This window comes from Salmo trutta, chromosome 13, assembly GCF_901001165.1.
Source record: "Salmo trutta chromosome 13, fSalTru1.1, whole genome shotgun sequence".
NCBI classification, from domain to species: Eukaryota; Metazoa; Chordata; class Actinopteri; order Salmoniformes; family Salmonidae; genus Salmo; species Salmo trutta.
The window spans coordinates 88,184,046-88,210,623 of record NC_042969.1 but is presented as its reverse complement, the minus strand read 5'-3'; the positions used below and the strand labels follow the sequence as shown (position 1 = coordinate 88,210,623).

At 46.5% G+C, this 26,578-nt stretch overlaps 1 protein-coding gene across 1 annotated transcript; it reads left to right on the top strand.

Moving 5' to 3' along the window:
- Nucleotides 1-744: 744 nt before the first annotated feature.
- Nucleotides 745-21,263, top strand: LOC115206712 (BRD4-interacting chromatin-remodeling complex-associated protein; the record flags this gene model as incomplete). Its single annotated transcript, XM_029773911.1, is given in 5 exon segments — nt 745-984; nt 6,988-7,033; nt 17,612-17,657; nt 18,430-18,495; nt 19,260-21,263. Coding segments are annotated over 5 exon segments (2,370 nt in total), but the record flags the coding sequence as incomplete, so codon positions are not given.
- Between the last annotated feature and the right edge of the window lie 5,315 nt (nt 21,264-26,578).

Below are 26,578 nucleotides of genomic sequence, written 5' to 3'. Positions count from 1 at the left end.
TACTTCAGGACACATACCTGCTGGTATTTCAATGCAATGGACAAAACATTAAGAACACCTGCTCTTTCCATGACATGGACTGACCAGATGAAAGCTATGATCACTTGTTAAGTCCACTTCAGTCTAGGTCAGGGTTCCCCAACTGGCATCCCACAGGTGATTTTTATTTGGCCACTCAAGTTTTTTGGAGCAAAAAAACAACATTTATTTATTTTCATGGTTGGACATAAAAGACTGTAAAAACTTAAGGAAATTAGCTCCAAGTTTTTTTATTTATTTTACAAATCTGTTCCCTAGTATTCTCACACATAATAGAGACACGTGATTGTATACAAATGTAAACAAGGTTTGAAATTATTATGTTTTAGTCAAATATTATATATGTTTAGGCTTCTTGCATTCAATTTGCAGTCTGCAAATTATTTGTAATTATATTCGGGACCCTGACCATCTGCTCAAGAAAGCTGTAAATGAAGGGGAGAAGACAGGTTAAAGAAGGAGTTTTAAGCCTTGAGACATGGATTGGTTATTACATCAATCTCAGACATAAAATGCTAATAGCATAACCTCAACCCAGTTGAATTATGATGGTAAATACAAGTGATAATGTCTTATTAGTTTCTAACAGTGGATATACGCTTAAAGCTATTACAAAACTGCACATTGTTTAAATATGTTTTGTTTACCGACAGTAAAATAAAGGTTTGCAGCCATATAATTATCTGTATGACAGAGATTTTTTAATTTTTTTTACTTGGTTCATTGGCTGTTTTACTATGATAGATAAACTGGCGCTCAAGGTTCATGAAAGGTTGAGGGATTTATCATTATTTTTTGTTCTATTGAATGGCACACAAAACACTGATTTCTTTGAACAGGCGAACTCATCGGTCCTCTATTTCCTGCATGTAGCTGGGTCCTGTATGGAAACCCGTGCAAGGCTGTCCCGGAGACCCCGCGCTGCCTGCACCTCTATCGTCTCGGGTGAGTTTGTTACAATGTAGCAATTTCTCTATTAATCTCAATAACTATATTAAAGCTACAACATTTACGTACTGCAAGCGAATTGCATACCTCGCATCTGCCTTGATCTAAATGCCGTAGTCCTGCACGGCGAGGCAAAGCGTTTTCATTTTCCAACCAATTCCCAAGCATACCCCCCTGGTCCAAGACTATTCCAACATTAACTCCGATTTTTGCTTGCAAGGAGAGCTGGCTACGCAATTACATTTTAATTAAAGCAAACCAAATAATGCATCGGGGAAGCTAAGATGCAACTCTACCGTGCATTACAAGTGTTTCGATAGTAGTGAACCCGCTTGTGATGTTTTACATTGTCAAATGTAAACCAAAAAGTCTGAATCTGTTTTTAACACCAGAATGTTGATAGGATGTTAGCCACCTAGCAGCTAATGCTAACGAAATGAAAGCTATGCATCAAAAGGTTGAAAAATAGCTAACAGATTCAGACAAATAGACATCGAACGAACACGCGAATTGTTTTTTTTTAGAGGAAACAACAAGGCAAAAAAACAACAACAATGTATATGATCATGTAAACTACATTGGAGGTATATACAACGTTAATTGGAAACCACCAAAGCTAGCTTAGCTTAGCTTAGCCGCTCGCAGTTATCCCTCCATTCATATGCTGCGCACCGCTCTCCTCCTCTGCCCTGCTGGCTGTGCAATGGCTACGACCGCTTTAGCTACCAACCAGCATTATGGAGAGCGGCAAATGGACATTTGTCCTCTCTCTATATAAATATATATATATATCCAACACTGTGGTCCTCCGCTCGTCTCCGCCTACCTAATGTCAGATACTCCGCTGGTTTCTCTGGAGGTTTAAAACACCGCTCGTTTCATCTCCACACTGTTCACTAGTAACATCAACACTCGGCCTCGATCAATTCAGATATTATTCTGCTCTCTACTTGTATAGAAAATACATGGAACAAAAATACATCTGAACATTGAATGATAAGGGAGTGAGTGGAAAAACGCGCGTTTTTAACCCAGAAGGTGGTTTGTTCAAGGAAGAGCATCACATTTTATTGTTATCAGCTAGTGGTGATATTCAAGCCGAGGTGTTATGTTCATGCATGCTTAACTTTGCCTATAAAATTTACTTTTTATTGTAATGCTCACATTTTTTTGGGGGGGGGGGGGGTTTAATAGCAAGATACAAAATATATTCAAGAGCATGAATTAAGATTTCAGATCACTGATAATCAATAGGCTATGTATGTCTTTAGTCCTGACGTTCTGGGTGAGACAAGTTAAATACATCTGGAAAGTTTTTTATTTTTTCCCCTGTCCTATTAATATTTCAAGCTGGTTGTTGTCTGTTGGTTTTAGTATGTTGTTAAAACTATGTTCTGCTCAGATCTGTGACCAGTAGCTCGTTAGATCTTGACACCATCAGGTGTTTTGACTGGTGTCACGTTTATGCTAATATTTGCTAGTAAGCAAACGTCAACCAACTGTAATGATGTATTTGAGAGACAAGTACTCATTGTGTAACTTTATTTATGTTTTCAATAAACATTGGAGATAAAAAATATAGTTTCCATGTTAGCAACAACCTAAGCCTACCCCATGTGTTTTACCCCAACCCCAAAACAGACTGGTTTGGCTTAGGTTGTTGACAACACTTAAACTCAATTTAGTCTCCAAATGTTTATTAAAACATAAATACATTTGCGCATGTATCTAAAATACATTGTTAGTTGTTGGTTAGCTTGCTAGCGAATTTGAGCCATTATTAGCATAGACATGACCTCAGTCAATACACCTCAAAACAAGACCTGGTATCAACAACAAGGCACAACTAGTGGAAAGAACCACCTATGACCCCCCCACTTAGCAGCGATCTACTGGTCCCCCCGTGGGAATCGAACCCACAAACACCATGCTCTACCAACTGAGCCACACGGGACCCCCACTTAGCAGCGATCTACTGGTCCCCCCGTGGGAATCGAACCCACAAACACCATGCTCTACCAACTGAGCCACACGGGACCCCCCACTTAGCAGCGATCTACTGGTCCCCCCCGTGGGAATCGAACCCACAAACACCATGCTCTACCAACTGAGCCACACGGGACCCCCCACTTAGCAGCGATCTACTGGTCCCCCCCGTGGGAATCGAACCCACAAACACCATGCTCTACCAACTGAGCCACACGGGACCCCCCACTTAGCAGCGATCTACTGGTCCCCCCCGTGGGAATCGAACCCACAAACACCATGCTCTACCAACTGAGCCACACGGGACCCCCACTTAGCAGCGATCTACTGGCCTCCTCGTGGGAATCGAACCCACAAACACCATGCTCTACCAACTGAGCCACACGGGACCCCCACTTAGCAGCGATCTACTGGTCCCCCCGTGGGAATCGAACCCACAAACACCATGCTCTACCAACTGAGCCACACGGGACCCCCACTTAGCAGCGATCTACTGGCCTCCTCGTGGGAATCGAACCCACAAACACCATGCTCTACCAACTGAGCCACACGGGACCCCCACTTAGCAGCGATCTACTGGTCCCCCCCGTGGGAATCGAACCCACAAACACCATGCTCTACCAACTGAGCCACACGGGACCCCCACTTAGCAGCGATCTACTGGTCCCCCCGTGGGAATCGAACCCACAAACACCATGCTCTACCAACTGAGCCACACGGGACCCCCCACTTAGCAGCGATCTACTGGTCCCCCCGTGGGAATCGAACCCACAAACACCATGCTCTACCAACTGAGCCACACGGGACCCCCACTTAGCAGCGATCTACTGGTCCCCCCCGTGGGAATCGAACCCACAAACACCATGCTCTACCAACTGAGCCACACGGGACCCCCACTTAGCAGCGATCTACTGGTCCCCCCCGTGGGAATCGAACCCACAAACACCATGCTCTACCAACTGAGCCACACGGGACCCCCACTTAGCAGCGATCTACTGGCCTCCTCGTGGGAATCGAACCCACAAACACCATGCTCTACCAACTGAGCCACACGGGACCCCCCACTTAGCAGCGATCTACTGGTCCCCCCGTGGGAATCGAACCCACAAACACCATGCTCTACCAACTGAGCCACACGGGACCCCCACTTAGCAGCGATCTACTGGTCCCCCCCGTGGGAATCGAACCCACAAACACCATGCTCTACCAACTGAGCCACACGGGACCCCCACTTAGCAGCGATCTACTGGTCCCCCCCCGTGGGAATCGAACCCACAAACACCATGCTCTACCAACTGAGCCACACGGGACCCCCACTTAGCAGCGATCTACTGGTCCCCCCCGTGGGAATCGAACCCACAAACACCATGCTCTACCAACTGAGCCACACGGGACCCCCACTTAGCAGCGATCTACTGGTCCCCCCCGTGGGAATCGAACCCACAAACACCATGCTCTACCAACTGAGCCACACGGGACCCCCACTTAGCAGCGATCTACTGGTCCCCCCGTGGGAATCGAACCCACAAACACCATGCTCTACCAACTGAGCCACACGGGACCCCCACTTAGCAGCGATCTACTGGTCCCCCCCGTGGGAATCGAACCCACAAACACCATGCTCTACCAACTGAGCCACACGGGACCCCCACTTAGCAGCGATCTACTGGTCCCCCCCCGTGGGAATCGAACCCACAAACACCATGCTCTACCAACTGAGCCACACGGGACCCCCACTTAGCAGCGATCTACTGGCCTCCTCGTGGGAATCGAACCCACAAACACCATGCTCTACCAACTGAGCCACACGGGACCCCCACTTAGCAGCGATCTACTGGTCCCCCCCGTGGGAATCGAACCCACAAACACCATGCTCTACCAACTGAGCCACACGGGACCCCCACTTAGCAGCGATCTACTGGTCCCCCCCGTGGGAATCGAACCCACAAACACCATGCTCTACCAACTGAGCCACACGGGACCCCCACTTAGCAGCGATCTACTGGCCCCCCCGTGGGAATCGAACCCACAAACACCATGCTCTACCAACTGAGCCACACGGGACCCCCACTTAGCAGCGATCTACTGGTCCCCCCCGTGGGAATCGAACCCACAAACACCATGCTCTACCAACTGAGCCACACGGGACCCCCACTTAGCAGCGATCTACTGGTCCCCCCGTGGGAATCGAACCCACAAACACCATGCTCTACCAACTGAGCCACACGGGACCCCCACTTAGCAGCGATCTACTGGTCCCCCCGTGGGAATCGAACCCACAAACACCCTGCTCTACCAACTGAGCCACACGGGACCCCCACTTAGCAGCGATCTACTGGTCCCCCCCGTGGGAATCGAACCCACAAACACCATGCTCTACCAACTGAGCCACACGGGACCCCCACTTAGCAGCGATCTACTGGTCCCCCCCGTGGGAATCGAACCCACAAACACCATGCTCTACCAACTGAGCCACACGGGACCCCCACTTAGCAGCGATCTACTGGCCTCCTCGTGGGAATCGAACCCACAAACACCATGCTCTACCAACTGAGCCACACGGGACCCCCACTTAGCAGCGATCTACTGGTCCCCCCGTGGGAATCGAACCCACAAACACCATGCTCTACCAACTGAGCCACACGGGACCCCCACTTAGCAGCGATCTACTGGTCCCCCCGTGGGAATCGAACCCACAAACACCATGCTCTACCAACTGAGCCACACGGGACCCCCACTTAGCAGCGATCTACTGGTCCCCCCCGTGGGAATCGAACCCACAAACACCATGCTCTACCAACTGAGCCACACGGGACCCCCACTTAGCAGCGATCTACTGGCCTCCTCGTGGGAATCGAACCCACAAACACCATGCTCTACCAACTGAGCCACACGGGACCCCCACTTAGCAGCGATCTACTGGTCCCCCCGTGGGAATCGAACCCACAAACACCATGCTCTACCAACTGAGCCACACCCCCACTTGGCAGCTTCTTGTCATTGTTGCTAACTATCTGACCATTCAGAATCACAACAATGAAAGCCTTCCGGACACATCAATACACTGGCATCATTTTGGTGATGTTTTCTTTTTAATTTTTTTTTTTTATCAAGTATCGTGGAATCACAATGCTTTGTTTTAGGTTCAGAACCTTGTAACTAACATGTACTGTAGCCTAGGACCTCGGTGGAAGTATTTGATTTATTTATTTATTTATTCCACCTTTATTTAACCAGGTAGGCCAGTTGAAAACAAGTTCTCATTTACAATTGCGACCTGGCCAAGATAAAGCAAAGCAGTTCGACAACATACAACAACACAGAGTTACACATGGAGTAAAACAAACATACAGTCAATAATACAGTAGAAAAATAAGTCTATATACAAAGTAAGCAAATGAGGTGAGATAAGGGAGGTAAAGTCAATAAATAGGCCATGGTGGCAAAGTAAATACAACATAGCAATTAAAACACTGGAATTTTATATCGAACAGAAAATGTAGAAAAATACAACTTCCCCCTAAAAACGGTTATCAGACTTTCACTGCAGCCAATTTGGAAGGAAAGGTTTCAGTTTTCCTGCAATTAGACAGAGAACCTCCTCACAGCACTTCCTGGATGGTTGGATTCTGGGAACTTATAAAAGCCCTTTTTTTTTTTTTAAAGAGATACACGTTAGAAATGAATATTCATGCCATAATGATGCAGTTAGTGTTTGTTTGCATAGTTGATAGTATCTTAAACATAGGCTACACCTTGTTGATCGTATGTTGATTTACCAAAAAGGATTACACAAGCACTGTTTTGGTATAGCCTACCACTCTACACTTTAAGTACCCCGTCTCTCCCCCAACCAACAGACAAGGCAGTATTGTTGTCAGTTTGATAGCAGTTTGTCTGAATAGAAAATCTGAAGGATATTGTTTGTAAACCTCTATTTATACTGGAGTGGTGGATGTAATGATTGATGTATTGAACTAAATATTGTTTGGTGTGTGTGTAATGTGTTTTCAGTTGACATGGACGATGAAGATGGCAGGTGCCTGCTAGATGTCATTTGGTGAGTTCATATATCCAAACTATTCATCCTCATTAAACTATTGATTTATATTCTACTATCCACTGTACACAACATCTAGTATACCTGACCAAGACATTGGTTCAGTCTATGTAGTACATTTTACATTTTTGTCATTTAGCAGACACTCTTATCCAGAGCGACTTACAGTAGTGAATGCATACATTTCTTTTTTTGGTGTTTTTTTCTGTGCTGGCCCCGTGGGAATTGAACCCACAACCCTGGCGTTGCAAACACCAGGCTCTACCAACTGAGCTACAGGGATGGCTGAGCTAGTAGGCTTGGGCGGTATACTACCCTATACCTGGGGGGTATTTCTAAAATAGCCACAGGATGTTTTTTTTCAATACCGTCACAGGGTTCGATGTTTAACGCTTGTCAAGTAAAACAGATCACTGTATCCATTACTCAGATCATAGAGACTAACAGTGGAAATAATATTTCACTCTGTTTTTACTACCGGTCTTTAGAGAGTAAGGTATCAGTAAGGATTTCCCACACTGGACAACTTGTTACAGCTGTTGATAAGGTCATTGAATAATAATCTACAAATTTTTTTCATGTAATTACATTAACATATAAGGGGGGAACATGGGTATATTCAATAAAATTCACGAGTTGATTTTAAAACCTATGTTTAACCTTTTATCGTGGTTGGTTTCTTGACGGATTTATCCAAAATGGTGTGACACAAAACATTTACTTTTCTGTCCTTGCATTTATGGCAGTGTAAGTTGTCCTTATATCATAGATTAATCAGTTAAATTAGACATTGAAATTGAACCCTGTAAGAATCCTGGATCTAGCTTTCGGACATTTCTCAGAAATGCATCGTTAACTACGTAACATTTAGTGTCTCCTTATGTTACTGAGTGAAAACCGTTTTCATTGGCTCACAAATCCCCCCCAAAATTTACATAATTGTAAAATCGAATGACTCACCTTTACCTTGATACTTAAAACCCAAATTTGATAGTGTCATTAACGTGGCAGAATACCTATTGGATGCGCATTTGCCAGACGGATTACCAGGACGTGTACTCAGAGCATGCACGGACCAACTGGCATGTGTCTTCACTGACATTTTGAACCTCTCCCTGACCGAGTCTGTAATACCAACATGTTTTAAGCAGACCACCGTAGTGCCTGTCACCAAGAACACTAAGGTAACCTGCCTAAATGACTACCGACCCGTACCACTCACGTCTGTAGCCATGAAGCGCGTTGAAAAGCTGGTCATGGCTCACATCAACACCATCATCCCAGAAACCCTAGACCCACTCCAATTTGCATACCGCCCCAACAGATCCACAGATGACGCAATCTCAATCGCACTCCACACTGCCCTTTCCCACCTGGACAAAAGGAACACCTATGTGAGAATGTTATTCATTGAGTACAGCTCAGCGTTCAACACCATAGTGCCCTCAAAGCTCATCACTAAGCTAAGGATCCTGGGACTAAACACCTCCCTCTGCAACTGAATCCTGGACTTCCTGAATGGCTGCCCCCAGGTGGTGAGGGTAGGTAACAACACATCTGCCACGCTGATCCTCAACACGGGGGCTCCTCAGGGGTGCGTGCTCAGTCCCCTCCTGTACTACCTGTTCACCAACGACTGCATGGCCAGGCATGACTCCAACATCATCAAGTTTGCAGACGACACAACAGTGGTAGGCCTGATCACCGACAATGATGACACAGCCTATAGGGAGGAGGGGTGACAACAACCTCTCCTCAACGTGATCAAGACAAAGGAGATGATCGTGGACTACAGGAAAAGGAGGACCGAGCACGCCCCCATTCACATCGACAGGGCTGTAGTGGAGCAGGTTGAGAGCTTCAAGTTCCTTGGTGTCCACATCACCAACAAACCATCATGGTCCAAACACACCAAGACAGTCGTGAAGAAGCCCACGACAAAACATTTTCCCCCTCAGGAGACTGAAAAGATTTGGCATGGATCCCCCGATCCTCAAAGTTCTACAGCTGCACCATCGAGAGCATCCTGACTGGTTGCATCACCGCCTGGTATGGCAACTACTCGGCCTCCGACCGCAAGGCACTACAGAGGGTAGTGCGAACGGCCCAGTACATCACTGAGGCCAAGCTTCCTGTGCCATCCAGGACCTCTATACTAGGCGGTGTCAGAGGAAGGCCCCAAAAATTGTCAAAGACTTCAGTCACCCAAGTCATAGACTGTTCTCTCTGCTACCGCACGACAAGTGGGACCAGAGTGCCAAGTCTAGGACCAAAAGACTCCTTAACAGCTTCTAATCGGATCCCAATCCATAAGACTAATTATCAATTAATCAAATGCCCACCCGGACTATTTACATTGACACCCCCCTTTTTGTTTTTACACTGTTGCTACTTGCTGTTTTGTTATCTATGCCTAGTCACTTTACCCCCACCTACATGTACAAATTACCTCAACTAACCTGTACCCCCGCACATTGACTCTGTACCCGGTACCCCCTGTATATATCCTCGTTATTTTATTGTTACTTTTTAGTTTTCACTTTGTCTTTTTAAATAAATAGAGTTAGTAAATATTTTCTTAACTGCCTTGTTGGTTAAGGCCATTTCACGGTAAGGTCTAACACTTGTATTCCGCACATGTGACAAATCCGATTTTGATATCGAGCTGTTTTAATTAAGTTGTGATATTTTCACACATCATCTGAACCATTTTAAGGATGTTTTGTTGTTGTTCTTGAATGACAGTCAACAGTGATGACAAGCTGTTGTGACAGTGCATCCAATGCAACAACCGCTCATGTGAACCAAAAAGTGTCTGCGAGGAATATCCATTTAAAAATGTTGCAGTCTCAGTTGTTATGTGGTGAAGACGTTGGGTCTAATATCCCTAGTGAATTGATGTTGATAATCTGTTGCTATCTGCTTCATTTACAGCATGGTCTCGTTAGATTTAACAGAGAAAGTATCAAGGGAATATTTTCATATGTTTTTTTTGTTTTGTGTGCCTCGGATTGGACACGGAGCCTTCTGTGTGCAATTATTTAGGAAACACTATTGCGCAACACCCAACACTTATTCTGTATATAATGACAACAAATTACAGCCTAGTGGGCGTCACAATATGATCTGGTAATGAAAATATCATGACAAATACATTTTGGTTTCAAGTGTAACAGTGTAGGTTCCGTCCCTCTCTTCGCCCCAACCTGGGCTCGAACCAGGACCCTACTTCAAGTCTCAGAGCGAGTGACGTCACTGATTGAAATGCTATTAGCGCGCACCACCGCTAACTAACTAGCCATTTCACATCGGTTACACCAGCAACAACAAAAAATTCAACAATACCAAGGGGCTTGAAGTAGTCTACTTCAGGGATCCAAACTAGTCGGGCGAAATTCGTGTTTTAATTTCCAAAATAGGTGGCCTACAGTGAATCGTGTAGATCAGATGGGAAGTTATTTTGCTGGGGGGGGGGGCTTGGATCACTACTGGCTGTAAGCGATCGAGTGGACGCGCGGTTTGTGAGCGAACGAGTGGACGCGCGGTTTGTGAGCGATCGAGTGGACGCGCGGTTTGTGAGCGATCGAGTGGACGCGCGGTTTGTGAGCGATCGAGTGGACGCGCGGTTTGTGAGCGATCGAGTGGACGCGCGGTTTGTGAGCGATCGAGTGGACGCGCGGTTTGTGAGCGAACGAGTGGACGCGCGGTTTGTGAGCGATCGAGTGGACGCGCGGTTTGTGAGCGAACGAGTGGACGCGCGGTTTGTGAGCGATACTGGCTGTATCCAAGGCTCAACCAATCATTCCCATATCAACAGAGTGCAGCAGGAGACTGGAGAGAGACAAGAGACAAACAATTGACTAGTTACAGCATCAAAAAGACAGCAGTTTGTCACTTTAATTTACAGCAGCGCGTCCCTGGACGATACCGAAGAGGTTAGGCGAGAATACGGACCACGGAGACCTGGGGGGGTGAGAAGGTGATGAAACCTACTTCATGAGCTGTTACCGGAAAAACACCGGGCTTCTGGAAGGTTTGAGATGAGGGAGAACATGTGGTGGTGGAACAAGTATTTGTTAGCGTTGTTATTAAGTATCTTGTTAACTTTAGTAGCTGGATCCAATTCTCCGTTAACTAGTCGAAGAAATGTTGAGCAACATTTGCCAATTTTAGCCGATGAAATAATTGAGTTGGTTTGAAAATTAGCTGGCTAATGAAGTCAGACAGCCAGCTAGTTAATGTTACAACATCAGATAAGCTAAGCTAACGGTGGTAACCTAACCAATGCGCTATAGTGTTACCTAGTAACTAGTATTAACTAGTACTGTATAAGACTCCTTGCCTTGTTGTGCCTGCACACACACTCAGTTCTTCATTGCTGCAACTTGCTTGTTAGTTAAGATTTCTGCTCAGTTTAAACCTTCATATCCCTGAGTTTTAGTAGCAGAAAGCTTTTTTTTATTTGTGTCCTTCAAGGCAGCTGTCAATGATCACGTTAGGCTGCGTTTCATTTAAAAAAAATTTTTTATGGCGGTTTGATCGTGGGGAAGGCACCAGTAATGTTTGCAGTTTTAGTGTTTGGCTATTTGTTTCAAGTTTATTAGTCTATAAATAAATCTCTTTTGCCAAAATTCGTAATCTCTCCCATGTCTTATTCCCACTAGTTGTTGTGAAATGTTTATTGCTTGCCTGCATTTCACTCCCTCCCTCTGTAACACACATGAATTACCCTTCTATCTTGGGACCGCAAGACCTGGCACACTTCAGAATCATTTTGGTACCTCATGTTGAGGTGCCACAGAAAGTATTTATTTGACTCTAGCCACACAATTAAGGAAATTAGAAGGGGGGGGGGATTAGAAGGGCCCCCCCCCCCTCTAATTTTCTTAATTTTGTGGCTAGAGTTAAATGGCCATGCCGAATTCTGGCAGGGGGGAGATTTTAGGCACAACACAGTTCCTCGAGTTATAACGCATTAGTTGCTTGCTGGACCCTGGCAATTTGTGTGAAATGTTAACTAGCAAAACAAACTAACTCTCTGTGAACTGATGTTTTCCCTCTACAGTATGTGGTTTAATTTTCAGAATGAGAGAATTAGGTGAAAATGAGGCGTTGCTTGTTAAACAAGTGGATTCAGGGGTCAAGTGTAGCTGGAGTTGGGCCTGGTTTAAACTGGACGCCTCTATAGAGGTGAAAAGAAACACCACAACACTTTCCCTTTTTTCAATACAGTGGATAAAAAAGAAAGGGGTATGCCAGGTGTAATCTCTGCCTGAAAGACAAAGAGACAAATTATATCAACAAAAGGGTGTCATGCTCTGCTGGCATATTGTAGAACTGACGTCCCCAGGCAGAAAGCGTACAGTGTAATAATGTGCAGTGTAGCCCAAAGAGTGTTTTTGTTGTGTTGAACTTGACAGTAACTGTGTGTGTGTGAGTGAGTGAGGGGGGGGGGGATTATGTAAATTGTTTTACTGAGTGAACTTTATTTTTGCACACATGTAGCCTTGTACACTTGATCGATGTCTACTATAGTGGCCACTATAATAGAGCAAAAATAGAATGGCTGTTTGTTTCATTCTATTTCAACTTTAAGATGTTTTATTTCCCCTCCAAATGCAATATTTAGGTGTGTGTGTGTGTGTGTGTGGTCATGCGCGTTCTATTATAAAGGCTGTCATGGCTAACTGCAATATTAGTGTATTGTTTTTTTTTCTTCTCAAAACTTGAGTGTCATTTGCAGCAAAGTCTTGGTCAACAAATAACATTGGATTTGCCTTTAAAAAATTTTTTAGCTGTGTGTTAGGTTCACATGAACCACTTTTTATTTTAACACACAAAGACTCATCATGTAGATTTATATTCTTTGTTGTTTAATTAGTTAAAACCTGCATTTCCTTCTAGTAGGTATTATATTTTTGCATGTTTCAGTGCAACACAAAAAAATGGTCACCTTTTTGGGGCCTCACCAGTTTGCATCCCTGCCAGTTGAATTTGGAGTTTGAAATGTCCTTGTAATTATTCTAGCCAATTTATAAGTTCTCCTGTTCCCTTATTTGTTTTTTTGTGAGAGATGTTGCCACTGTCGTCGTCCCCCCCCTTCAATTTTAGGGTGTTGCGCTACTCTGTTGCGGTAAAACCATATATGTAAAGCCCTATATGTACCATTTATAATATACATTATACAATTGTATAACATTGTCTTTCAAAATTACAATTAAGTGCTTAGAAAAGTCGCTGAAAGTCATTGAATTTCACTTGCCAATATCTGTACGAGCCCTACTTAACATGTTTATAGTCCTATGTTTTTTGTGTCGGTGGAGTAATGGGCGCATATACCTCTTAAGTACACACAAGGAACTGCATAAATATAATTTTGTGTATTTTTTTGGTTTCAATCCATTTTGAAATTTTGATTCCAATCTCAAACATTGGTCCCATTTACCGAGTTCCAAACTGCCCCTGGAAGCAACGTCAGCACAAGAACTGTTTGTCGGGAGCTTCATGAAATGGGTTTCCGTGGCCGAGCAGCCGCACACAAGCCTAAGATCACCATGCGCAATGCCAAGCTTCGGCGGGAGTGGTGTAGAGCTCGCCGCCATTGGCAGAGCCTTCAGGATGTATTTATACCGCTTGACCTCTTCCACATTTTGTTGCGTTAAATTCACAAATTTCAAAATGGATTTCTCGCCCGACACATAATACCCCATAATGACACAGTGACACGTTTTTAGAAAATGTATTGAAATTATTATTCTGTGTCTTTTTTTGGGGGGATCTGATAAACTCCCCAGTCCTTAACAATTACAAGCATACCCATAACATGATGCAGCCACCACTATGCTTGAAAACATGGAGAGTGGTACTTATGTGTTTTATTGGATTTTCCCCAAACAGAACATTTTGTATTCAGGATAAAAAGTTAATTGCTTTCCAGTATTGCTTCAGTGCCTTGTTGCAAACCCGATGCACGTTTGGGAATATTATTGTTCTTTACAGGCTTTGTTCTTTTTACTCTGTCATTTAGGTTAGTATTATGGCGTAACTACAATGTTGTTAACTATCACAGCCGTTAAACTCTGTTTTCAAGTCAGTTAAGAACTTGGAGTTTTTTCAGAACAAAAACCGAAAGGGAATGGAGTTCAGCACAGGCAAAATCCCAGAGGAAAACCTGCTTTCCACCAGACACTGGGAGAAGAATTCACCTTCCAGCAGGACAATAACCTAAAACACCAGGCCAAATCTACACTGGAGTTGATTACCAAGAAGACAGGAAATGTTCCCAGAGTGGCCGAGTTACAGTTTTGACTTAAATCTACTTGAAAATCTGGCAAAACCATAAAATTGTTGTCTGGCAATGATCAACAACCAACTTGAAGAATAAAAATAAAAAAAAATAATAATGGGCAAATGTTGCACAATCCACGTGTGGAAAGCTCTCAGAGAATCACTCAGACTCACAGCTATAATCGCTTCCAAAGCTTCTACAAAGTATTGACTCGGGTGTGAATACTTATGTAAATGAGATTTCTGTATTTTCAATAAATTTGCAAGAATGTCTAAACCTGTTTTCACTTAGTCATTATGGGGTATTGTGATGTCATTATGGGGTATTGTGATGTCATTATGGGGTATTGTGGTGTCATTATGGGGTATTGTGGTGTCATTAGGGGGTATTGTGATGTCATTATGGGGTATTGTGGTGTCATTAGGGGGTATTGTGACGTCATTAGGGGGTATTGTGACGTCATTAGGGGGTATTGTGACGTCATTATGGGGTATTGTGATGTCATTATGGGGTATTGTGGTGTCATTATGGGGTATTGTGATGTCATTATGGGGTATTGTGATGTCATTATGGGGTATTGTGACGTCATTATGGGGTATTGTGTCAAGATTTGGAGGGGGGAGAACTATTTAATATATGTTTAATTTGGGCTGTAACACAACAAAATGTGGAATAAGTCGGGCTAAACGCCAGTCATGTTTGACTAATATAATGACGGATAATTACCATTTAACATCCTAAAGACTTGATTCTGTGGACGGATCGTTCTGATCAAATGGTCGTCACACCCAAGAGTAAAGGGCCGTGCCTACTTTGCACCGCACATTACCCACCTTGAATCAGAGCAGAGGCGGTCAGCATTTTGGAAACAATTTAACTATAAACTTAATTGTTTAAAACCTGGATGTTTTTATGTAATTTTATGAAGCATGTCTGTCTTAGTTTCAAACTATCCGAGCTGAAACCAGCAGTTCTCTCATGTTCTATTTTCAAAATCGACTTTCATTTATTGTCCAGCAGCCAAAGGCTTAATCGCGGTTTTATTAATCCCGGGTTTTATTAATCCCGGGTTTTATTAATCCCGGGTTTTATTAATCCTGGTCTTATTGATGCATCTTTCAGATCTCCTCTCTTAATTTCGAATGAATATTTTAATCTCTGTCACATGAAACAGCCTGTGGTGTGCTTTTGTGTTTATCCGCTAATTTCATTTTGGAACATTCGCGCTTAGGCTACCAAGGGGGTTTATTTAGTTTTAATTGTAATGTTGTAATATTTTGATTGGCTACCAAGGGTGGCGAACCATCCTCCAGGATAAACTTAAAGGGGCAGTGTTGTATTTTGAGACTGGCTTGAATATGGAGAGAAGCCAATGGGCAGAGTGAAGCCTCCATTTTGTTTGATTCTCTATGTTAAAAAAATATGGTGGTAATTTTATATTGTAAAGTGGTTCCGTGCATCATACAGTAAGGTAAAAAATGGTTTTACATACCTTTTTTGGGGGGGCAGGGACACAAGTAACGAGCTTTCGTTTAAAAAAAATAATTCTGGCCTACTTGTCCAAAGTTAAAAGAAATTGTTTTAATATTAAGTTTTTCAATACATTTGAATATTTGTAGCTACTTTTAAAGTAAATACCTGCAGTCAACTTGTGCAATACTTTAGGAGATAAAGCAGATTGCGTTCTTCATTTCACCCGTCACATTATTTTACATTATGGAGCTCACTGTAGTTCCCCAGAACAGTTGAGCCAGTCACCTGTTTTTTGTTGTTGTTAATGGCACAACGGGAGAATGCAGGAGCTGGTGAATCCAGATGTGTAACTTGCTAGTTATCTCCGTAAAGTAGCTGAATTAATAAGGAGACGGGGCATCGTATCACAGGAGGTTGGTGGCACCTTAATTAGGGAGGACGGGCTCGTGGAAATGGCTGGAGCAGAAATAGGTGGAATGGTATCAAATATGGTTTCCATGGTTTCTATGCGTTTGATGACATTCCATTCACTCTGTTCCAGACATTATTATGAGGTCGCCTCCACTGGTGAGTATAGTGTTAGATTTCTGTTTTGTTTTGGGAAGTCCTAGGGCTTTGGATGAATTATCTGTACAGCTGCCGCTACGATCTTGATTTCCTTGCGTATTTTCTCCTCTTCGTTCTCTGCCTGAGCAGAGCAGGCAGGCCCGTTGCCCTAGCGACTCCAGACTCCACACAGACACAGCAGGTACACATGCTGTTCCAGATCCACCACTGTTCTTCCTTCAGACATGCATGCCATTTGTACAATCCCTCTCGTTCATATTCTCTTGTAAATGTCGAAACTCAACAAAAATTGAAATTTGTTAGCTACTACCTAATATAGGCAATCCAGCTCAAGTTATGTCTTTTTGTAATTTGTTTATTTTCATTTTAGAGCTCATTAGCATATTTAGCTAGCAGCCTCTGTGGAAATGTTTTTAGTACTTGTGCCAATTTTGTCCCTCACCTTTTTTTGAAATGTTGGTTAGCATTCTGATAATAAATGGCCAGTGAGCGTTTTTTTTTTTTTTTTTTATTATTATTATTTTTTTTAAATTGCGCCCCCTTGTGAATTTCGACAGTAATAGCGTAAATCACAGGATGAGAGAACGACGGTAATGATGGTATGAACATCTAGAAGTGTGGATACTGAGACAGAGAAATAGATGTTCCTATGACTACCTGGCTGTCTGTCTGGCCGATGTTCCTATGACTACCTGCCTGTCTGTCTGGCCGATGTTCCTATGACTACCTGCCTGTCTGTCTGGCCGATGTTCCTATGACTACCTGTCTGTCTGTCTGACCGATGTTCCTATGACTACCTGTCTGTCTGTCTGACCGATGTTCCTATGACTACCTGGCTGTCTGTCTGACCGATGTTCCTATGACTACCTGCCTGTCTGTCTGGCCGATGTTCCTATGACTACCTGCCTGTCTGTCTGGCCGATGTTCCTATGACTACCTGCCTGTCTGTCTGACCGATGTTCCTATGACTACCTGCCTGTCTGTCTGGCCGATGTTCCTATGACTACCTGTCTGTCTGTCTGGCCGATGTTCCTATGACTACCTGCCTGTCTGTCTGGCCGATGTTCCTATGACTACCTGTCTGTCTGTCTGACCGATGTTCCTATGACTACCTGTCTGTCTGTCTGACCGATGTTCCTATGACTACCTGGCTGTCTGTCTGACCGATGTTCCTATGACTACCTGTCTGTCTGACCGATGTTCCTATGACTACCTGTCTGTCTGTCTGACCGATGTTCCTCTCTCCACAGTGACCCAGAAGCACTCAACGATTTTCTTCATGGATCAGAGATTCATGTAAGCGGCTGCTATTTCCCTGCAAGGATGGTTACGAGCATCTATTGTACTTACCAAGCTAAGGAGTTAGTTGGGTTGTGTTTCATAACAGTTGACTTGACAATGAGGATGGGTGTGGTTGACTTCCAAACACCAGATATCAGCTAATAGAACAGGCTACTTCTCTCGGGCGTAGAGTCAGTGACACATTGAGGTCAACACGTACACTGGCTACCACACACACACACACACACACACACACACCTTGTGCATACCCACCTTCCCGTCGCTCTCCAAGGGGGTTTCTGTGTCCATGGCTCTGCTACTGCTTATGGTTGGTCTGTGTGGTTGGTCTGTGTGGTTGGTCTGTGTGGTTGGTCTGTGTGGTTGGTCTGTGTGGTTAATCCACAATGACCAGTACTAGTCTAACACTAGCCCTCTTCTGCTTCGCTTTCTTCCCTCCCTCCCTCCCTCCCTCCCTCCCTCCCTCCCTTAAACCACTTTGCTGCCCCTCCTCAATTCCGGGTTATCGGTGGGTTTGTCGGTCTCTCTCTCCCTGTCTGTCTCTCTCTCCCTGTCTCGCTCTCCATGTCTGTCTGCATGCCTGCATTTTTGGCTGTCCTTGTGGTGTGACCTCCCTCCGGCCTGTTCTGTCTGTCCTTCTGTCTGTCGTTCTGTCCTGTCCTGGCTGCGTCTGTCCTTCTGTCTGTCGTTCTGTCCTATCCTGGCTGCGTCTGTCCTTCTGTCTGTCGTTCTGTCCTATCCTGGCTGCATCTGTCGTGTCTGTCTGTAGCTGGACACTGACGACCTTTTGGATGGCTCTAACGACCCCTCCAGCTCGTTCTTCTCTTCTGTTGGGGTGAGTAACGCCTCTTCCCCACTCTGACCTCTGATCCTCCTGTCTCCATTCATATATGTAGCATGCATCTCTGCCACCCCACCCTGCATCTCTACCACCCCACCCTGCATCTCTACCACCCTGCCACCCCACCCTGCATCTCTACCACCCCACCCTGCATCTCTACCACCCTGCCGCCACGCCACTCTGCCACACCACCCTGCCGCCCTGCCCTGCCACCCTGCCCTGTCACCCCGCCCTGCCACGCCAACCTGCCACCCCGCCCTGCCGCCCTGCCACCCCGCCCTGCCACCCCGCCCTGCCACCCCACCCTGCCGACCTGCCACCCCACCCTGCCACCCCGCCCTGCCACTCCACCCTGCCACCCCAACCTGCCACCCCGCCCTGCCGCCCTGCCACCCCACCCTGCCACCCCGCCCTGCCACCCCACCCTGCCACCCCACCCTGCCACCCCGCCCTGCCACCCCAACCTGCCACCCCACCCTGCCACCCCACCCTGCCACTCCACCCTGCCACCCCACCCTTCCAGTAACATACATCCACACACACCAAGCTCTGATGGCCCTGGGCAGGTTGGTAGGAGCCATGACACTGTGGGGGTCTAAGGGTCCTGTCTGGGGGACCTGTCCAGGCTGATCTCAGGCTGATCTCAGGCCTGCTCAGTTCAACTCATTCCTTCCCATCTCACCTCTACACAGCTCTCCTCTTCCCATCTCGTCCTCCATCACAGAGCTTCACTGTTCTTCCTTCTCTCTCCTTCATAGTGCCACGTTCCAGAGGTCCCACCCCCAGTCCAGCTGTCGTCCAATGAGCAGCAAGGCCTGCCCCGGGTCAGCGTGGACCTGGACTTCCTGGAAGATGACGTTATCCTGGGCGGGTCGCCGGGCGACGACGGTAGCAACGGCATCGGAGGCAACGCCACGGAGCCATGTGACATCTTACAACAGAGCCTACAGGAGGCCAACATTACAGAGCAGAGCCTACAGGAGGCTAACATTACAGAGCAGAGCCTACAGGAGGCTAACATTACAGAGCAGAGCCTGGCGGAGGCCGAGGCAGAGCTGGACCTGGGGTCCTTCGACCTCACCATGCCAGGCCTGACTCAGGTGGTCCAGACCCTGCCCTGTACAGACAGCCTGACTGGGCCTGTAGGGACCGCTGTAGGGGTGGGGCTCCCTATTTTCCCTGGAGCTTCAGACTCCTCCGCCACCCCTCCCCAGGCCACAGCTGACATGCTGGGCTCGGTGCTGGCCCAACAGGGCCTGGAGTTTGGGCCCCAGGTCATGAACAAGGCCCAGGCCATCAGTATGCAGCCGTTCATGCAGCAGGTGGCAGGCCTGGGTAACGTCACCCTTCAGCCAATCTCCTCCCTCCAGGCTCTGCCGAACGGCTGTCAGTCAGGACACCTGGGACTGGGACAGATACAGGTGATGGGTCAGTCCACCGTGATGACTATGAACCAATCAGGACAGCCTATCCTGGCCAAGGGTATGGGAGGATACCAGCTGCACCAGCCTGGCCCCGAGGCACAGGGGGCAGGTGGGCAGGGCGGACTGGGAGGGGGACTTCTGATCCAAGGTGGTAAAGCCACTCTGGGACCTCCTGCTTTAAATGGCCCAGCGGTGTGTGGTGGCAGCAGTACCACTGGAGCCTTGGTTGGGTTCAGTAGCCCTGGACTGGCACAACACGGGCAGAACCATCCCCAAGGACAGATCATGCAGAACCTGATCATCCAGCGGACCCCGACCCCGATCCAGCCCAAACCCCCCCAGGGGGGCGCTGCCATCCAGCCCAAACCCCCCCAGGGGGGCGCAGCCATCCAGCCCAAACTGTTCAAGCAGCAGCAGCAGCAGGCCCAGCCCCACACCTTCCAGAATGATACCAACAAGGCTCTAGGGGTACAGCATGTCCCTGTCTCTACTGCCCAGAATGTAGCCTTCCTGACAGGGAAGCCTGGCTCTAACGTGGTCCTGACTTCCCAGGCAGGGGTTCCCCAGCAGGCTCTGTTCAAACAGCAGACAGCCCACCACCCCTCTGGGAAAGCTCTCAGTGTCCACCTGCTCAACCAGCCCGGCAGCATCATGTTGGGGGGGCAAAACCACCAGTTCCTCCTGCCGCAGCAGCTAGCCGGGGGTCAGATCCTCACGCAACACCCTGGAGGCCACATCATCACCTCCCAGGGGCCTGGGGGCCAGCTGATAGCCAATCAGATCCTGGCTCAGCACCAGAACATCAACCTGGGCCAGGTGCTGATGTCTCAGGGTCACATCCAACTGCAGCCCGGCCAGATAGGGGTTGGACATCAGCTGTTCCAGATGCCCGTCACCCTCTCTCAGAACCAGACCCACCCGGTCACGGGTCACCAGGCTCACACGGTGATCCAGGGAATGCCCCTGCAGAACTCCCTGGCCATGCTGAGCCAGGTGGAGGGTGTGAGTCCTGCTGTCAGCCTGCAGCCCGCTCTGCAACCGCAGCCGGGGGGCGTTCCCAGCAGCGGGATGGGCGGGGCGGCTGCCATGGCACAGGGCCAGCCTGGGGAGGGTGGGAGCTGTACGGACCAGGCAGCCCATCCTGGACAACCTCCACAACACTCCTCCATCCTCTCTATGCAGGCTGGGCCCTCTGTCTCTGTGGCTGTCTCTGTTCCCTCCTCGTCTTCTCCGTCAGCCCAGCAGCAGCATAGTCCTGGGAGCAGGGTGCTCTTCACAGGGCCACAGGGCTCCAGCATGATCCTCAGCCAGGAACAACTCCAGATGTTCCTTCAGCAGGTCAGTATGGCCCAGCTTCTACCCCTCTACCGCTACCTCACTACCTCTACACCTCACCCCTCTACCTCTACCCCTCTACCTCTACCCCTCTACCTCTACCCCTCTACCTCTACCCCTCTACCTCTCTACCTCTCTACCTCTCTACCTCTCTCTCTCTCTCTCTACCTCTCTACCTCTCTACCTCTCTACCTCTCTACCTCTACCTCTCTACCTCTACCTCTCTACCTCTACCTCTCTACCTCTACCTCTACCTCTCTACCTCTACCTCTCTACCTCTACCTCACCTCCAGATGTTCCTTCAGCAGGTCAGTATGGCCCAGCTTCTACCTCTCTACCCCCTCTACCTCTCTACCTCTACCCCTCTACCTCACCCCTCTACCTCACCCCCTCTACCTCTCTACCTCTACCTCTCTACCTCTACCTCTCTACCTCTACCTCTCTACCTCTCTCCCTCTACCCCCCTCTACCTCACCCCTCTCTACCTCTCTACCTCTACCTCTCTACCTCACCCTTTACCCCCCTCTACCTCTCTACCTCTACCTCTCTACCTCACCCCTTTACCCCCCTCTACCTCTCTACCTCTACCTCTCTACCTCTACCCCCCTCTACCTCTCTCCCTCTACCCCCCTCTACCTCTACCCCCCTCTACCTCTCTCCCTCTACCCCCCTCTACCTCACCCCTCTACCCCCCTCTACCTCTCTACCTCTACCTCTCTCCCTCTACCCCCCTCTACCTCACCCCTCTACCCCCCTCTACCTCTCTACCTCTACCCCCCCTCTACCTCTCTCCCTCTAACCCCCTCTACCCCCCTCTACCTCTCTCCCTCTACCCCCCTCTACCTCACCCCTCTACCCCCCTCTACCTCTCTACCTCTACCCCCCTCTACCTCTCTCCCTCTAACCCCCTCTACCCCCCTCTACCTCACCCCTCTACCCCCCTCTACCTCTACCTCTGTACTTGGGTGGTGGTGGTCATGACATGTTGTCAGCAGGTTATTGTTGTGAAAAGTCTGCCAGTTTAATGGTAATTGGCTGTTAATTAACAAACCCGTTGAGCATCTCCAGGCCTCCAAACCAACAAGCTGCTCATCTACACTTTAGGAGCGTCTCTATTTAAAAAAAAAAAAGTCTAATAAATCAATGTAATAAAACACCTTCACAGTAAATCCATTATTTATTTTAGGTCTAAAGAAACATGATGAAGAAAATGTATTTCAGAAGAACAGAATAGGAGTTGTCCTACTGTATGTTATCTGGCTATGTTAAAGACTGTAGACTTGTTCATTTATCAGACTAGATACTGTATGTTATCTGGCTATGATATAGACTGTAGACTTGTTCATTTATCAGACTAGATACTGTATGTTATCTGGCTATGTTAAAGACTGTAGACTTGTTCATTTATCTGACTAGATACTGTATGTTATCTGGCTATTCTCCATGATATAGACTGTAGACTTGTTCATTTATCAGACTAGATACTGTATGTTATCTGGCTATGATATAGACTGTAGACTTGTTCATTTATCAGACTAGATACTGTATGTTATCTGGCTATGATATAGACTGTAGACTTGTTCATTTATCAGACTAGATACTGTATGTTATCTGGCTATTCTCCATGATATAGACTGTAGACTTGTTCATTTATCAGACTAGATACTGTATGTTATCTGGCTATTCTCCATGATATAGACTGTAGACTTGTTCATTTATCAGACTAGATACTGTATGTTATCTGGCTATGATATAGACTGTAGACTTGTTCATTTATCAGACTAGATACTGTATGTTATCTGGCTATGATATAGACTGTAGACTTGTTCATTTATCAGACTAGATACTGTATGTTATCTGGTTATGATATAGACTGTAGACTTGTTCATTTATCAGACTAGATACTGTATGTTATCTGGCTATGATATAGACTGTAGACTTGTTCATTTATCAGACTAGATACTGTATGTTATCTGGCTATGATATAGACTGTAGACTTGTTCATTTATCAGACTAAATATGCTTAAAGGTCCCATGCTATTATTTTATATTATATGATTTTATCGTCAGAAGAATAAAATTGAACTTAGGTGAATAAAATAGAAGGGATGATTTTCCCCATTTGGGAGCAGATCTAGTGGCTATGTTGAGTGTGAAAGTGATCCTTTCAAACATGTCCTACATACTAGATTTAGATACAAACCTTAATGTGTTAGAAATCAAAAGATATATCGGCTGCATGGTGGGACTATAGACTATTGATGATTTCAGGAAGTTTGCTCTCTGTCCCTGGTCTCAGGCTGCATGGTGGGACTATAGACTATTGATGATTTCAGGAAGTTTGCTCTCTGTCCCTGGTCTCAGGCTGCATGGTGGGACTATAGACTATTGATGATTTCAGGAAGTTTGCTCTCTGTCCCTGGTCTCAGGCTGCATGGTGGGACTATAGACTATTGATGATTTCAGGAAGTTTGCTCTCTGTTCCTGGTCTCAGGCTGCATGGTGGGACTATAGACTATTGATGATTTCAGGAAGTTTGCTCTCTGTCCCTGGTCTCAGGCTGCATGGTGGGACTATAGACTATTGATGATTTCAGGAAGTTTGCTCTCTGTCCCTGGTCTCAGGCTGCATGGTGGGACTATAGACTATTGATGATTTTAGTAAATTTGCTCTCTGTTCCTGGTCTCAGGCTGCATGGTGGGACTATAGACTATTGATGATTTCAGGAAGTTTGCTCTCTGTCCCTGGTCTCAGGCTGCACAAGCTGTTCTCTCATCAAGTAATCACATTTTCACCCATCAGGCTATTCTCAGTTGAATATTGTCTTTACTAATATGTACAGTTTAGTTGTGATTTAAAATGGCCAGTTTATCAAATGGGCAGGAACCGGGGCAAGACAAACAATACATTATGCAGAAAAATACATGTCATCAATAATGATGTATATTAACAATACAAGACAAACAATACATTATGCAGAAAAATACATGTCATCAATAATGATGTATATTAACAATACAAGACAAACAATACATTATGCACTGAAATACTGAATGGAGGCCACTTTCCCTCCGGTACGTTTTTCCCTCATGTCAGGTACACTACATGTCAGGTACACTACATGTCAGGTACGCTACATGTCAGGTACACTACATGTCAGGTACGCTACATGTCAGGTACACTACATGTCAGGTACGCTACATGTCAGGTTGGCTACATGTCTGGTACACTACATGTCAGGTACGCTACATGTCTGGTACGCTACATGTCAGGTACGCTACATGTCAGGTACGCTACATGTCAGGTACGCTACATGTCAGGTACGCTACATGTCAGGTACGCTACATGTCAGGTACACTACATGTCAGGTACGCTACATGTCAGGTACACTACATGTCAGGTACGCTACATGTCAGGTTGGCTACATGTCTGGTACACTACATGTCAGGTACGCTACATGTCTGGTACGCTACATGTCTGGTACGCTACATGTCAGGTACGCTACATGTCAGGTACGCTACATGTCAGGTACGCTACATGTCAGGTACGCTACATGTCAGGTACGCTACATGTCAGGTACGCTACATGTCAGGTACGCTACATGTCAGGTACGCTACATGTCAGGTACGCTACATGTCAGGTACACTACATGTCAGGTACGCTACATGTCAGGTACGCTACATGTCAGGTACGCTACATGTCAGGTACACTACATGTCAGGTACGCTACGCTACATGTCAGGTACGCTACATGTCAGGTACGCTACATGTCAGGTATGCTACATGTCAGGTACGCTACATGTCAGGTACGCTACATGTCAGGTACACTACATGTCAGGTACACTACTCAGGTCATTTCGCTGCCACTACAGGTGTTATTCCGCCCAAACTCTGTATGTCATGGACTCTCCTACCCTGTTCCTGTAGCTACCCAGTACTCTGTATGGGCTCTCCAACCCTGTTCCTGCAGCTACCCAGTACTCTGTATTCCATGGGCTCTCCTACCCTGTTCCTGCAGCTACCCAGTACTCTGTATGGGCTCTCCTACCCTGTTCCTGTAGCTACCCAGTACTCTGTATTCCATGGGCTCTCCTACCCTGTTCCCTCAGCTACCCAGTACTCTGTATGGGCTCTCCTACCCTGTTCCTGTAGCTACCCAGTACTCTGTATGGGCTCTCCTACCCTGTTCCTGCAGCTACCCAGTACTCTGTATGGGCTCTCCTACCCTGTTCCTGTAGCTACCCAGTCCTCTGTATGCCATGGGCTCTCCTACCCTGTTCCTGCAGCTACCCAGTACTCTGTATGGGCTCTCCTACCCTGTTCCTGCAGCTACCCAGTACTCTGTATGCCCTGGGCTCTACTACCCTGTTCCTGCAGCTACCCAGTACTCTGTATGGGCTCTCTCCTACCCTGTTCCTGCAGCTACCCAGTACTCTGTATGCCATGGGCTCTCCTACCCTGTTCCTGCAGCTACCCAGTACTCTGTATGGGCTCTCTCCTACCCTGTTCCTGTAGCTACCCAGTACTCTGTATGGGACTCCTACCCTGATCAGCTACCCAGTACTCTGTATGGGCCCTCCTACCCTGTTCCTGCAGTGCTTCATTTGGGGAAAGCAAGTGAAATGTGTTCAGGAACGTCCATAGTACCATGTGTTCACGAGGTAACAGAGGGCATTCAGAAAGTATTCAGACCCCTTCTGTTTTTCCACATTTTGTTACGTTACAGCCTTGTTCTAAAATGGATTAAATTAATGTTTTTCTTAATCAATCTACACACAATACCCCATGGTGACGTCACAATACCCCATGATGACGTCACAATACCCCATGATGACGTCACAATACCCCATGGTGACGTCACAATACCCCATGGTGACGTCACAATACCCCATGATGACGTCACAATACCCCATGATGACGTCACAATACCCCATGATGACGTCACAATACCCCATGATGACAAAGCAAAAACAGATTTTTAGACATTTTATTCTAAATTATTAATACTAAACTGAAATATCATATTTACATAAGTATTCAGACCCTTTACTCAGTACTTTGTTGAAGCACCTTTGACAGCGATTACAGCCTCAAGTCTTCTTGGGTATGACGCTACAAGCTTGGCAACACCTGTATTTGGGGAGTTTCTTCCATTCTTCTCTGCAGATCCTCTCAAGCTCTGTCAGGTTGAATGGGGAGTGTCGCTGCACAGATATTTTCAGGTCTCTCCAGAGATGTTGGATTGGGTTCAAGTCCAGGCTCTGGCTGGGCCACTCATGGACATTCAGAGACTTGTCCCAAAGCCACTCCTGCGTTGTC